Below are 14,676 nucleotides of genomic sequence, written 5' to 3'. Positions count from 1 at the left end.
CACTTCTCTTATGTCTGATCTATCTTTCCAGTATCTTTTATCACCTGCATATATACTGTTTCTCGCTTTCAAAAAGTTACATTTAGTACATCATGTTAAAATATTATGAGAAAAGAAAGTAGACATCACTGCTTCCTTGTGGTCTCTTCTGCAGGGAGGCTCAGGGAGTATGGTTTTAGATGCAGTTTAAAAAGCGTGTGTGTCTGTACCTGCCAGCTGACCGGGCTGCCCTTTGCCCTTCTTCTTTTTCTTCTCCTTCTTCTCCTTGGACTTGGTGAGCTGCAGCAAGCAATTGGGGATCTGGTTCTGCCCGTCACCCCCTTGTGATTTGTGACTCTGGTTAAAAGTAAAGGGGTTCAAGTTCTTCCCTTTCTGTTTGGAGTCCATCCTCCCCAGCTGCTCCTTCTTGGGAGACAAGGGCAGTTCTGTCTCCAACGAGACCCGCTCCAGAGAACTGGTGCTGTGAAACTTCCTGGAGTCCTCCGAGGCACTAAAGGGCGACTTGTGCTGCCCAGTTTCCTAGGATTGAACAACACTAAAGGTTTACGGAAGTCCATGCATGGGAACTCTGGTTATGACACATCAGTATCTGCTCAAGGACTACAGAATGCACATCAAATATGTGAAAACAACACAAAAAAATAAAGTATCGCAAGGCAGGCCTATCTGCACAAACTGTTCCGTTACAAAATGTGTCTAGACGTTTCGTTTTTCCCACCTTGCTTTATTCTTTCAATCTGCACTGAGCTGGCTCTCCTGTGGTTTGCACTCACCTCGTTCTTGCTCTGCTCTATCCTCTCTAACTCCCTGCGGATCTGCTCGCGCTCCCTGTCGAGCTGGCGCTGGCCAATCAGCAGCCTCTCCAGGTCCTTCTGGTACTCCTCTTTCCTGCAGCGCAGCTCCTCCCTCTCGCGCTCCACTTCCCCTCGCCCTCGCTGGGTCTCCTCCTCTCTCTGGCTGAGCTGTGCCTCCCTCTGCTCCAGCTCCCTCTCCAACACCTCCCTCTCCCTGTCCTGGCGCCGGTGCTCCTCTGCGTGTGCTGCCTGCTGCCGCTGCAGGTTGGCCAGCTCCTGCCGCTGCTTCTCCAGGCTGCGCTGCTTCTCCTGCTCGATCAGGGAGTTGGGCCGGGAGGAGGGGCGGGAGGCTGAGCGCTCGCTCAGAGCCAGGCGCTGGTCCTCGATGAAGGTGTCCTGCTGCACCACCACCGCCTGCACAGCACAGACACACGGAGAGAGCAGATTCACAGTGTGTTTCAATGCACAAACCTTTAATAAACCATAACAGGACTTCTCCTTTGTTCTATAAACACAACAGTTAAAATGCACACATGTTCAGGCAAATTGTCTCATACCTGTAAAGTGCGGAGCAGTTCATGGAGCTGTTTAACGCTGTGGAGGATTTGCTGGAAGAGACAAGAGAAAAAGACAGCGCTCAGTTTCCATGTGAATATCAAAGCAGCGCCGTGTTCACTGATATTGAGAGTGGCTCGGTGGATTAGCAGAGGGTCTGCCCTCCTCAGCACACCTCTCTAACTACCCACCTCCGTATTTCTTTTGAGCAGCAGCTGCAGGTTGGCATTCCCCCCCTGCGAGACACAAACAAAAGCAGAGCCAAAGGGTTACTGATGTTGGGTTAGAGGATCACAGCCAACAGGCAGCCTTTAAAAATGAGCAAGAACATTCGATCCCACCTGCTGGAAACAAACCTTCCAGCTGCAATGAAGAGCATTCAGCTGCATGCCTTGAGCACATCTAGAGCTTGCAGTCAGTAATGGGTGCTTATTCTCATTTCTCAATTATTTATTTACATCACATGCTACAACGACCCTGCAACAGTTTACACGTGGCAGCAGATTAAAACACAACATAACTAAACGAAACTGCAAACACCTGATTAAAAAAGAAAAACAAAGACACACGGACACTACAGGATAAAGCAGGACAGGTGTGACTAAAGGAACACTCGTTACTTGTAAGTGTTTAAAAACACTGATCCATTCACACCTCTGTTTACTGCGACAGCCGATATAAAATCACTGTACAGGGAGCGTTTCTAGTTTAAAACAAACTCACCAAACTGTGGTTTAGCTGAGAACAAACAGAACAGAGGACACACATCGGACATTCTCTGGAACTGATAATCACAAGATCTCACAAGAGGACCCCCAAACATCCTAAAAGGAGACAGCCCTCACCTTCTTCAACACACTGTCTGACTCTGTTCTCCGCAGATCTGGAGACTCCTCCCCCTCGTCTTTCTCTCCGCCTGCAACAAACACACAGCTCGGTGCTCAGAACAGAGAAACATCCAGAAATACATCAACACGCCTCGTTTACAGGGTCCCCAGAGAGACTGAGCAGACACGCCTCGTTAACAGGGTCCCCAAAGAAACTGAGCAGACAAGCCTCGTTTACAGGGTCCCCAAAGAAACTGAGCAGACAAGCCTCGTTTACAGGGTCCCCAGAGAGACTGAGCAGACACGCCTCGTTTACAGGGTCCCCAGAGAGACTGAGCAGACACGCCTCGTTTACAGGGTCCCCAGAGAGACTGAGCAGACACGCCTCGTTTACAGGGTCCCCAGAGAGACTGAGCAGACACGCCTCGTTTACAGGGTCCCCAAAGAAACTGAGCAGACAAGCCTCGTTTACAGGGTTCCCAGAGAGACTGAGCAGACACGCCTCGTTTACAGGGTCCCCAGAGAGACTGAGCAGACACGCCTCGTTTACAGGGTCCCCAGAGAGACTGAGCAGACACGCCTCGTTTACAGGGTCCCCAAAGAAACTGAGCAGACAAGCCTCGTTTACAGGGTCCCCAGAGAGACTGAGCAGACACGCCTCGTTTACAGGGTCCCCAGAGAGACTGAGCAGACACGCCTCGTTTACAGGGTCCCGAGAGAGACTGAGCAGACACGCCTCGTTTACAGGGTCCCCAGAGAGACTGAGCAGACACGCCTCGTTTACAGGGTCCCCAGAGAGACTGAGCAGACACGCCTCGTTTACAGGGTCCCCAGAGATATAAATGGTTTCCAGTTTAATACTTGATATTGGTACGATACGTGAATATTCTAATATAAAGAGCATATACAGAGAGGGTGTGAGAGCTCCGGTATGATGTGTGAATATTCTAATATAAAGAGTATATACAGAGAGGGTGGGAGAGCTCCGGTGTGATGTGTGAATATTCTAATATAAAGAGTATATACAGAGAGGGTGGGAGAGCTCTGGTATGATGTGTGAATATTCTAATATAAAGAGTATATACAGAGAGGGTGGGAGAGCTCCGGTGTGATGTGTGAATATTCTAATATAAAGAGTATATACAGAGAGGGTGGGAGAGCTCCGGTATGATCTTACCTTTGGAAACGTTCATCTGGTGACTGTCGAAGCCCCCGAATGTCTCTGCTCTCCTGGGTAGAGAAACGGGTCCCACAATGCATTCTGCTTCCACACTGCTGGAGACCTGCTGCCCCACAGCGCCCCCTAGGCTCCCGTTCACCAGTGTCTGCAACGTCTCCACTGGAGCAAACACAGGAGCAGGCGAAACAAACACACAATCAGTACGACTGTATTTCAACTAGACTGCAACAGCACACTTCTTCTGAGGAGTCGGTGTTTCAGCCTCGGATACAGCTTTACAACAACGGCAGCTCTTTTACATTGATGTTTTGGATTTGGATGACACGACTTCTACTTCAGACACATTGAAAACGTTCAGTAGATGCCATGTTAGACAGCAGCGTGGGCGGCTGCAGCTGGGAAAACCCGCTCTTGAGGCATCACAAATGATCCAGCTCCCCTCCTAACACATGCTCTCTTGTCCATCAGGCACTAACCTTCCTTCAGCGCGTCCTTCATGATTGGCTCCCCCTTGGCCATGTCTTCAGGGCTGGCTCTGAAGAGAGTCCTCGTCAGCGTGCTGGGGGATCCCTCGTCCGGCCCCCCGCAGTCACACATCTCCCTGAACAGCTTCCCCTTCTCCTCCAGCAGGGCCACGATTTGCTGGTCTTTCTGCTGCAGTTGCTCTACAAAGACGGTGGCATGAGGACATTAGCGCACTAGCGGGGGAATGGAAAGCCTGGCCGCACCACACTGCCTCTCTCACTGTGCCTCAGCCTGGCCGCACCACACTGCCTCTCTCACTGTGCCTCAGCCTGGCCGCACCACACTGCCTCTCTCACTGTGCCTCAGCCTGGCCGCACCACACTGCCTCTCTCACTGTGCCTCAGCCTGGCCGCACCACACTGCCTCTCTCACTGTGCCTCAGCCTGGCCGCACCACACTGCCTCTCTCACTGTGCCTCAGCCTGGCCGCACCACACTGCCTCTCTAGCACTTCAGTATTTCAGCCACACAAGCACAGAACAGCACTACAGTTCTTTGTATTACAGTGGGGAAAAAAGGATGGGTCAGCTAACATGAATGGAACAAACTGTTAATGAAAGCAATAGGAAATTAAACACTTGTTCTTGACTTGTTCCATGATGCCCACAGATAGAGCAGGCTGCATGTTCAAACACGTTAACTTTGAAAAGTTCGTTTTTCCTCACCTCTCATCTCCCGTGCTTTTGTCTCCAAAACTCTCTTGTCCTCTTCTGATTCGCTGGGGATCCCTTCATCATCATCCTTCTCCCTGCACAAGGAACCGGAGAGAGTGGATTTAAGAGGGGCACTTCAGATTACACACACACAGTCACAACACAATTCATCGTCATCCTTCTCCCTGCACAAGGAACCGGAGAGAGTGGATTTAAGAGGGGCACTTCAGATTACACACACACAGTCACAACACAGTTCATCGTCATCCTTCTCCCTGCACAAGGAAACCGAGAGAACGGATTTACTGTGCTGTGGCTGAAAGAGTGACACTGTTCAGATTACACACACAGGTCACAAAACAAAAAGGGATGGCTATCATAAATATTCATGTGCAAAACAAATTAAAATAATGATTTTTATCCTTTGGGTGGCACCAGATAGACAGGAGTTCAGAGGGATGTGTTTGGGGTTTTTTTTTCACAGCTCTCAATATCTACTCACATGGACTGCATGGTGCCCTGGATCAGCTGCATCCAGGTGTTGCGCTCCTCTTTGGAGCTGCAGTAGACCTCCACCATCTCGGGCTTCTCGATGCCTGCTGTGATCAGGAACAGGCCCTTCTCCTCGTTCGCCACCTCTCGGAGGATCAGCTTCTGCAGTGAGATCACTGTGGAGCGCTGGTCCTAGAACACAGAGAGAGAGCGAGAGAGAGAGAGAGGCACAGAGGCATTAACAGGGAGTAACTTCATAGTACAGGCTATTTGCTTATGTTTGCACCCAGTACTGATGTGTATGTGAGTGTGGGTGCAGGAATATACCAGCCATATCCACCCTTGCTCCGTAGTGGTGGAATGACCTTCCTACAGATGTCAGGACTGCCCAGTCCCTGACCACATTCCGGTGCCTCCTTAAGACTCACCTCTTCAAACAGCACCTGTAGAACTCCTCTGTTTGTATCCTGGGACACTATCACCCTTCATTTAAATGTGCTTTATTTTGCTCTTATCTGCCCCTATTTTATTGCATTTAATCCTGTACTTCAGAATACTGTAATCTGCCAAGTGTTTAACCTGTAGTACTTTGTATTTAATCATATCCTGATGTAACTATCACTATTATCTGCTGTATTATTGAATTGTGGTTTGTCACACTTGAACAAAAGTTATTGTATTTCTTGCTCTTATTGTATTATTTGTATTGTAACACTTGAAATGTATTCGCTTACGATTGTAAGTCGCCCTGGATAAGGGCGTCTGCTAAGAAATAAATAATAATAATAATAATAATAATAATAATAATAATAATAATATTTTGATTCAGATTTATCATGCAGCAGGAAAACAACTGAAAACACAAACTCAACTCGCATGTTGTAGCTTTACTTGGAGAATAAATAGAATTCAATTCTTGTGTCTTAGTGTGAACCTTGGATCTTTCAAGCAGTCAGAGAAAATGAGGCTGTTTTCACAATTATTTTATAATAAATTGTGATTTTGTGTGCCACTGTCTTGATCTGGTTTAATAAAAGGTTATGTAAAAATAATTTATATATATATATATATATATATATATATATATATATATATATATATATATATATATATATATAATCTCAACATTTTCCAAATCCTGGCTGATATGTTATATTTGTGAAGCCTGAAGAATAAAAACAAACACACCTAAAATTAATAAACTTTTAAAGAGGGACCTACCAATGAAGCAAAGACGAATTTCTGATCCTTTTCTTGAAGGAAAACGAAGACATCAGAAAGGAGTAACGCCTGGACATCTGAGAGAGAGAGAGAGACAAATATACAGCACCTGCATTTAAATACAAGACTAGTTATCCACAGTGTCCCAAACTCCCTGCACAGCCAGCCCAGGCCCCTCTCTTACCCTTGAGTCTTCCAGCTGCATTCTTGAGCTGCAGAGGCCCGTCATGCAGCAGCTTCCTGCGCTTCAGGTCCTCCCGGGCGAACATCTGGCCGCTCTTCATCCTCATGATGGACTTGCTGTCACAGCGGCTGTAGATCTCGTTGAGCTTCCTCTTCTTCTCGTACTCATTCACCTTGCTGTCCACGGCAGAGATCACCTCCTTCACCAGCGCCAGGGCCTGCGTCAGGGCTCTGTGGTCCTCCTCGCTCTCTGCACCGGCACAGGGAGAGAACGGAGGGGTGGGTCAGCACAGTTACTGTGACACAACTAGAGTGAACCATCGAGGATGTCTGTGCGGGTCAGCCAGGAGAAGGAATGAAGCTGGATCCACTTTCAATGTACTGTGCACATTAATCAAGGCCTTGAGTTTTAGGGTCTTCTTACCTTTGGTGTGCTGTAGTATCCTCTGCAGTAGGACGGGGTACTTGGTTATTCGCTGTGTCACTAGTAATATACATTCTGGAATGCCTAGCCGTCTGACTATTGTGCTGCTCATTTTTTTCTGAAAGGCAAAAAAAATATATATATATGTAAATTACTATAAAACGATTCGTCAATAATGTTAAGTGAAACCCCAAAAAAACACATTGAAATAAACCAATCCAGAAATGAATAAAAGCAAAAGAGCTACCCTGATGAATGCCTGGAAGCGCTTTTCTTTGGCATGCAGCTCCTTGTAATAGTTCACAGCCTCGTTATGCCGGCCACAGAATTTGCCGTAAACTTTCTTCATGCGCTCAGCACTGGAGCCCGAGAACTGCAGAACAAACACACACACATACAAAGTGATTTTAGAAAATGTTTGGCAATGCTTGTTTGAATATTCAAATTTCTGTCTCCGCACCACAGAGCTGCAAAATGGCTCAAGGCTAATCAGGTTGAACCAGATACTCCATTCTTACTTATAATGTGCAACATACTGTCTGGGTTGACTGGAAAGCGGACTGGTTGCTTCTCTAGTGTGCTCTGCCTGCACTGCAGCCTCACCTGGCTGCTCTGCCTGCACTGCAGCCTCACCTGGCTGCTCTGCCTGCAATGCAGCCTCACCTGGCTGCTCTGCCTGCACTGCAGCCTCACCTGGCTGCTCTGCCTGCACTGCAGCCTCACCTGGCTGCTCTGCCTGCACTGCAGCCTCACCTGGCTGCTCTGCCTGCACTGCAGCCTCACCTGGCTGCTCTGCCTGCACTGCAGCCTCACCTGGCTGACGAGGATGTCTCCAATCCTCCGGATGACGAAGCCCCCTTCCCTGCCTTCGGCCCCCAGCTCCTGTCGAGACTCTTTCTTCCTCTCCAGAAGGCTGCTGAAGAGCTGTGTGTGTAAGTCCAGGAGGTCGTCGAGCACAGGGAATATCCGCTCCACGGTCTGTGCTTCCATCTGCAGCTCCTTCAGCAACCCCTTGCTGTACACATCAGCCATGATCTTCAGAGTGCGCACGTGGTGCATCTCCGTCTGCATCAGCTCTGCAGGAGGGGAGGAGAGCAACAGCACCTTGAATCATTCCTGCATTTACATCACGAGATATGTGAGCAGACAGCACCTTGAATCAATCCTGCATTTATATCACAAGATCTGTGAGCAGACAGCACCTTGAATCAATCCTGCATTTATATCACAGGTCCAAGAATGGTTCCCATTCCTATCTAGCCTATTAATTTGATGTAGAAAGTGGTTTGTCTTTGGTTTACTCCAAAAGGAGATGGACCATGGCACAAGGGAAATAAAATGAATCTCAAATAACCATCAGAGTCACAGCTTAGAAAATGAAGCTGGCGCCCGAGTGAACTGTCCGCATTGTTAAAAAATAAGCCCTAATAATAAGAACACTAAATAAAAGGACCCAGGCACTTCTTCACTCCCTCATTGTAAAAACACGAAGCCAGTACCGTAGATGACGTCCTGCCGTTTGATCATGTCCTTCTTGAGCTGCTTCGCCAGCTTCTTGTCCACAGTCAGGCTCCAGGAGTCAGCCTCCAGCTCCCGGACATCCGCCTCAAACTCCCCCATCAGCTGACTGTCCATCATCTCTGTTCCTGCAGCACACACGACAGCTTGACCGTCACCAGTTACCCCCTGAATGGCAATTCAGGACTTGCCAACACGCTTTCATTACGTATTGCAATAAAATGTAAAGGTTTATTGAATTTATATTGAAAATGTAAATTAGTTTACTGAACGGCACCAACTTTTATTTAAAAAAAACACACACACACACACACACACACACACACACAACACTGCCATATTGGAGACAGGAGATTATTTGAGACCCGGCAATTATTTGAAGTTTTACGGTATATAAATTTATTGCCTTAATTACACCACTGAGCTGCAGTTCCTAAAAGCAATGTGAAGAATAGAAAGAGGAACTGTGGTGCTCAGTGTTATTGTGAAGCAGCAGCCTGTTCCTCCATTCTTCTCATTAAACTCAACAGTAGGAGCCTCTCTGCTGTACAATCCTCCAAACATTGGAAGCAGGTGAAGCAGTACATGAACCCTCTCCTTACCCTCGTCAGTCAGAGACTCTGTCGACTCATTGACCTTGTTGGGTTTGTGCAGCGAGTCGGTGGACTGAGACAGGTACCTCAACCCTCTCAGCGGGACCTCATCAAACATGGGGCTGAACAGAAGAGATTGAGAAACATGCAATTAGAAAACTGCACAGACCTCAGCTTCAACAAGAAGGCATGATCACATTCGAAGTGCCACAAAGTCTGAACAGGGTGAATAAGACCATCGGTAGACAGTTCAGAACGGCATTATGGGACGTCTTCATACCCGCACATGCTGGTGGCTCCCCCTTGTGAGGACACTAGTTTGATTCCCATGCAGTTCAGATGCCAGACTAACATTCTCTTTGCAGTCACCCTTAGAATCTATTCACTTCCCCATCTCTCTGCAAGGCTTATTTGGAAATAAGAATGCTTTGTCACAGTTCCACCTCATCTTCACTTCCCCAGAGTAGCAAAGGACAAAAGAGTCATTCCTGCCTCTTCTATCCACCCCCACCCCCACCCCCATCCCCATCCCCATCCCCAGCCACCCACACGGCAATGTTGCTGATGGAGATGCTCTTGGCAAGGTTGCTGGTGTTGAAGGCAGCGATTCCCGTGTGTCTCCTGCTGAAGGATAAGGAGGTGGAGTTGTCATCGTGCATCAGGACAGCCGAGCGAGGGCGCTCTTTGGGGAGGGTGGCTGAACACAATATGAAAAAACAGTCAATGAGTGAAGCCAAAAGCAGGGTTTCTGAAGTGGAGAAAATATTGTACAAAATTACAATGATTATGTATTGAATTGAATCTGATTTCCCTTTAACTGGAGATAAAAGAGACAAAGCAGGGAGGGGAGGGAGGTAATATACTGAACAGCACAATCCAATGATGGCAAAGAAGAGCATTTGAAATACTTACACCTAGTCCTCATTGTGACTGGCTGGAAGGAGATGCTGTCAGGTACTGCAAACTGATGTTTTTGTTGCTGTGAAATCGAAAAAGAAATTACACGTTAAACTTGAAAATGAAATGTTCCCACAATCCCATCCCAGCAATAACCACATAACTCTATTTGATATTACACTGAGTGACACTGTTTCAGGAACAAGAAACAAAAGACGCAGCTGACAAAACTCTGGTGTGCTCTGCTTGTTTCACCCCCCCACCCCCCACCCCCCACCCCCCACCTTACCTTCATTTTGACCTTGGCACAGGCAGGAAGGCTGTCTCTGCACCCCTTGTGAACACATGCACTGCAACCTGAAGAGGAGAGGACAAAGCAGAGACACAGTGTGAATAAACACGCAGCACAGCCCTGCCTGAACATACAGAGCAAATAAACAGGAAGCACCGAGACTGAAAATGGGGACGAGAAGAACAGTAACTGCAGGGTTCACATCAGTTCACTTTCCCTGTGCACTCCGAGGAGGAGCACTTCACCTGGAGAGCCAGTACAACTGGGAAGGGAAAAACCAAGATTCCAATTTCAAATGAAAAGACAAAAAAGGATATGCCAAACCACCCCAGAGCAGGACTCAACTACCCCTAATTAGCAGCTATAGAAATACAAGGTCAAGCTTACGAAGTCAAGTAGAAAAAAAGTGCCTTCGTCGGTACATTGCACAGTGCAAACCTGGTAAGAGAAAAGAGCGAGGCTGCAGTCGTTCAGTCTTAACTGTGACACATGCATTCAAAACCATCCACTTATTTTCTTACATTTGTTTAACCAGCAAAACCTCAGTAAGATCAATATCCCCAAAACACAGTTCCAGGAGACAGCAAATCACATGATCAACACTCTCTTATTAAGGAAATGCTGTACATCAATAAACATCAATAAGCCTATTTATATATCAGACAGCCTGCTGGCCGTAAAGGTCAAAAGTGAACATTTACTCCAATGAGCTGCACGGACAGTCCCCCCTTTTGAGCTGGGACAGCAGTGTCAGCCATTGCACCCAACATGGGGGTGCTTTGCATAAATATGGTGTTGAAACAAAACCAGGTGGAGTTACAGCAGCAATCCAAAGAGCCGTTTCCTTCTATCAGATCCCTATTCCATTAGCTTTAGTGTTACCCATCATCCTCCATCCTCATCCTCCCCCTCAATGGTACTGAGCAGCACTTTCGCTGATCTGAACTCAATACCTCAAACATTAAGAATGAAGCACTAAACTGCATCAACAGATTGGTAGGTAATAAACAAACTGAATCAAAGCAATGCAAATGGCCCACTTGATCAAATGTAACGATTGAAACCTCCACAAGTGATATAGTGTTGCAAAGCACAACAAAGTGTCATTAACCTGGCCCACCCACAATTTCCGCAACAAGCCGTTAAAACTATGCTGCTGTTTTGGTTTCAATATAGTAACTTCATAGAGTTGCTATTGTATTTGATACAGTCTATTACCCATTCTGCATCTTGCTGTTTATTTATTTATTTATTTCTTAGCAGACGCCCTTATCCAGGGCGACTTGCAGTCGTAAACAAAAATACATTTCAAGAATCACAGTACAAGTAATAATACAATTAAGAGCAAGATAAATACAATGACTTTGGTTCTAGCAAGTATACTTATCAAACCAATGCCTTCAGTCTCATAGTCTTACTCACCTTTCGGAGGCTCTCCTGTGCGATTAACCTTCGACCAAAACAAAATCACTCAGCCTCACTTACTGTATGCAGAATATCTCTGAACAGACACGCCCAGTTAAAGCGACAGAGCCCTTGTGCACTGCACTCTGCAGCACACAGCTACATTTCCATAGGGCTGCGAGGGTCTGGAGCAGCAGAAACGCCTTTCAAAACCAGTACATGCATGTCTCTTTTCTTTTCTGCTTGTATTACCCAAAGAAACAACCACCTAAGCAAACCGAGACAACGTGGATCGTGTAGGTTACTCTTAAAATGCGCAAACATGTTTTAACTTGCTTTACTGCAAACTGGCGCATACCTTTAAACAAGGAGCTATTCTCTAACTCAGCATACATACACAGACGGTGAGCTACCTTACCACACACACACGCACGCGCACGCACGCACACGCAGCTCTGACCCTGCACACAGCAAGGATTTCCACTGGCTCCACACTCTCACTTCCCGTCCTCCTCCTCTACCCTTTTGGGGGGGGGGGGGGGGGATGGGTTTTCCCCGAATGCTTGGCTGCACTCCTAACTAAACAATTTCCTCCTTCTCCGCATTACAAGTATACAGGCAGCCAGTCCTGTACTGCAGAAAGCACGGAGGGAACGGAGTGACTTTCAAACCGTCCTTCAGAGCACTGGGATTCCAGGGAGCAGTGCGGCTTAGTGAGCAGACAGCAGTCACACTCCCTGTACACTGTCAGCTGCACCGAGTGTGGGGGCTTTGTTCTGGTGCACCTACCGGCGCTCACATCCATACAGCATACATGAGGATTCAAGTTTTCAACTTGCTGTAGTTTAAAAAGGGCTATTCTAGGCGGGGTCCCAACCCTAAATTACAGTGCCAGTACTCCACACTTCCCCTTCCCTTCACCTCTCAAACAAGTGTGTGTTTTTTTTCTGCTGGAATCCGTCCACATGCTTTTATTTGGAAAGTAAAGCCACAGCGAACAGCACCTCATTTCTATTCCTCTCGCCTCCTTTGTACTCCAGCCCAGTTTCCAAAATAGACCTGCGCATTATATATAGAGCTACCCCTCCAAATATAGCCTGGCCTAGCTGCATACATCTTTATATTCAATGAAGCCCTTTTCATTTTTCCTCCCTCATTTACCTTGTGGGCAAAACAAGAAAGCAGATCCACATTGAGGTGGGTGGCGAGGTCATCGACACTGTAGAGCCACTTTGGAAACTCCTCCAAAACAGAAGAAAAATATAAAAAAAAAAAACAAGCTCCCAGATCAGAGTGCATTAGCTTGAGTGACAACACGGGAGACTGCAGCTCCGGAGGCTTCGCAGAGAACAGCGTGTCACAATGAACCTGGATCTGTCTGCTATCAAGGGCTTTGAAGGGCACATGAAACAGAACTCCCACCCTCCGAGACTGCAAAGACCCTGTGCTGAATAATCTGTGTGCATCATCACAATACACACGTAACTGAATATAGCAAAATGGACTGATGCATTTGGGAGCAGTCCTCACTTCACTCTTCAGCAGAATGTTTGTACGAATCCTAACAGTTAAACTGAAGAATGCAGTTAATTTTGGTTGAGTCATGTATCTGATAATAAGCCCCTTTCTTATACAAAGGGGGGCTGCAGTATTTAATAAAGTGGGCGTGGGTCTATGTCACTGCTTTTCCACTCGCAGTACACTGCGTGCGTCAGAGAGACGAGAAGAGAAATCTGATTGTGTGGCCAGTGGAAAAGTGGGCCCCTTTCACTGTGTCTACTGAAGAAGACTGAAGGAAAATTAAATAACTAGAAAAACAAAGAGTGGAGCGGCTTGGTGGACACAGGGTGATGCAACAGGTTATTTAAAACAGCTCAGCTGGGTGGGTGTTTAAACACTGAATACTGTACAAAATATGGACTCTCCACACTCACTCTGAGCAGACATGAGCCAGACAAGGACAGGTCTATAGCCAGTCTGGCATCACAATGCTTTCTAATTTAAAAAGGTAGCAATTACATGATTTAGTTTCTGCCTATCCTCCAGGCACTCCCTCACAAAGTGTAAAAACAGACAGCATCCTGGGCGTTCTTTGCAAAATCAATGTTTAAAATGTTTCACGGCTCCTCCTCCAGCACCTTTCAGTACTATCCACAACAACTGCGAGGTAGTAATCTAATCAGCTACAGCAGAGCAGACCCTCATCTGTAATTGCCATTGCAAATTCAGCTCCTTGCAAATTTACACACACTGTTTTTTCTCCAATACCTTCATAGGTGATCTTAAACATTTAGCATTTGACCTGTGTCTGTAAGTAGGCAACTGTGCACCTGTTGATCTTTGCAACATTGCTGCCCCTCCCACAGGAGCCTGTGACAGGAAGCTCAGGGGTGGGTGTGACACATCCTGTTGTGATGACACCCCTGTGTATCTCTACTCCAGAACAGAGCACCGGTGCAGACCCGAGGCACGTCTTCACTGTCAGCTGGCACAGCTGCTCCTAACCCAACGTGCACACCAGTGGTACAATGCGATGGACTTCTGAAACCACCATTCACTGTGATGCAAACCTGAGGCAATGATCTGTCACCATGTTCAGCTGAAGTTGTGAAACCGATCCTGTATAAAAAACATACCCTTCTGCTCAATGCATCCCCCGTTATCAGCATGCAGCTCTGAATCAGCACTTTACCTGTGTTCTGTTCATTTCTCCTGTGTCTTGGTAGGGGTGGTGTTGCATTACCTCAGCTTATTATTTTTTGAATTATTTTAAATTGTTACACTGTTGGGATGCCAGCTGAACTCTCGCATAGGAATGCAAAAGGGAAGTTGCCTTGTCTGCATTTCCAAACAGCAACACCAAGCAGCGTGTGAATGAAACTCTACGGGACTGTGACTCACCACAGACCGCACCGAACTTCTGGGAAAATGACAGCAATGACCAGACAGATTGCTATTTACAGGGCTGGGCCAGGCTGGTTTGCCGTGTGCCTCCAATGGTGCTGTTTGATTTCAGCCCACGTTAGCAGTGTGGCAGGACGTATGGCGGAGTACATCACACTGCTTCCCTGGCTGTGCAGTGCCTGCTCTGTGGATAAACACAGGGCTCTGATCTGCAG

The 14,676-nt window shown here is 47.1% G+C and overlaps 1 protein-coding gene across 5 annotated transcripts in view; it reads right to left on the bottom strand.

The window, feature by feature from the left end:
- LOC117429465 (A-kinase anchor protein 13-like) overlaps positions 1-14,676 on the bottom strand; it is a 77,292-nt gene that overhangs the window by 2,101 nt on the left and 60,515 nt on the right. For 3 of the 5 annotated variants that reach the window (XM_058999241.1, XM_058999244.1, XM_058999243.1), the window contains 19 exons: positions 10,151-10,218; positions 9,877-9,943; positions 9,514-9,661; positions 8,974-9,086; positions 8,353-8,499; positions 7,667-7,929; positions 7,101-7,226; positions 6,854-6,971; positions 6,431-6,679; positions 6,247-6,323; positions 5,036-5,217; positions 4,546-4,628; positions 3,833-4,021; positions 3,354-3,515; positions 2,195-2,265; positions 1,541-1,585; positions 1,352-1,402; positions 774-1,208; positions 210-519 (listed from right to left, as the gene is read on the bottom strand). In XM_058999241.1, coding sequence (XP_058855224.1) covers positions 210-519; positions 774-1,208; positions 1,352-1,402; positions 1,541-1,585; positions 2,195-2,265; positions 3,354-3,515; positions 3,833-4,021; positions 4,546-4,628; positions 5,036-5,217; positions 6,247-6,323; positions 6,431-6,679; positions 6,854-6,971; positions 7,101-7,226; positions 7,667-7,929; positions 8,353-8,499; positions 8,974-9,086; positions 9,514-9,661; positions 9,877-9,943; positions 10,151-10,218 — 2,904 coding nt within the window. Of the gene's footprint in view, positions 1-209; positions 520-773; positions 1,209-1,351; positions 1,403-1,540; positions 1,586-2,194; positions 2,266-3,353; positions 3,516-3,832; positions 4,022-4,545; positions 4,629-4,709; positions 4,809-5,035; positions 5,218-6,246; positions 6,324-6,430; positions 6,680-6,853; positions 6,972-7,100; positions 7,227-7,666; positions 7,930-8,352; positions 8,500-8,973; positions 9,087-9,513; positions 9,662-9,876; positions 9,944-10,150; positions 10,219-14,676 lie in introns of those variants that run through there. The other 2 variants (XM_058999242.1, XM_058999245.1) reach the window with 2 other exon arrangements.

This window comes from Acipenser ruthenus, chromosome 24, assembly GCF_902713425.1.
Source record: "Acipenser ruthenus chromosome 24, fAciRut3.2 maternal haplotype, whole genome shotgun sequence".
Classification (NCBI taxonomy): Eukaryota; Metazoa; Chordata; class Actinopteri; order Acipenseriformes; family Acipenseridae; genus Acipenser; species Acipenser ruthenus.
The sequence above is the reverse complement of the archived record's forward strand: the minus strand, read 5'-3'. Positions and strand labels throughout refer to the sequence as shown.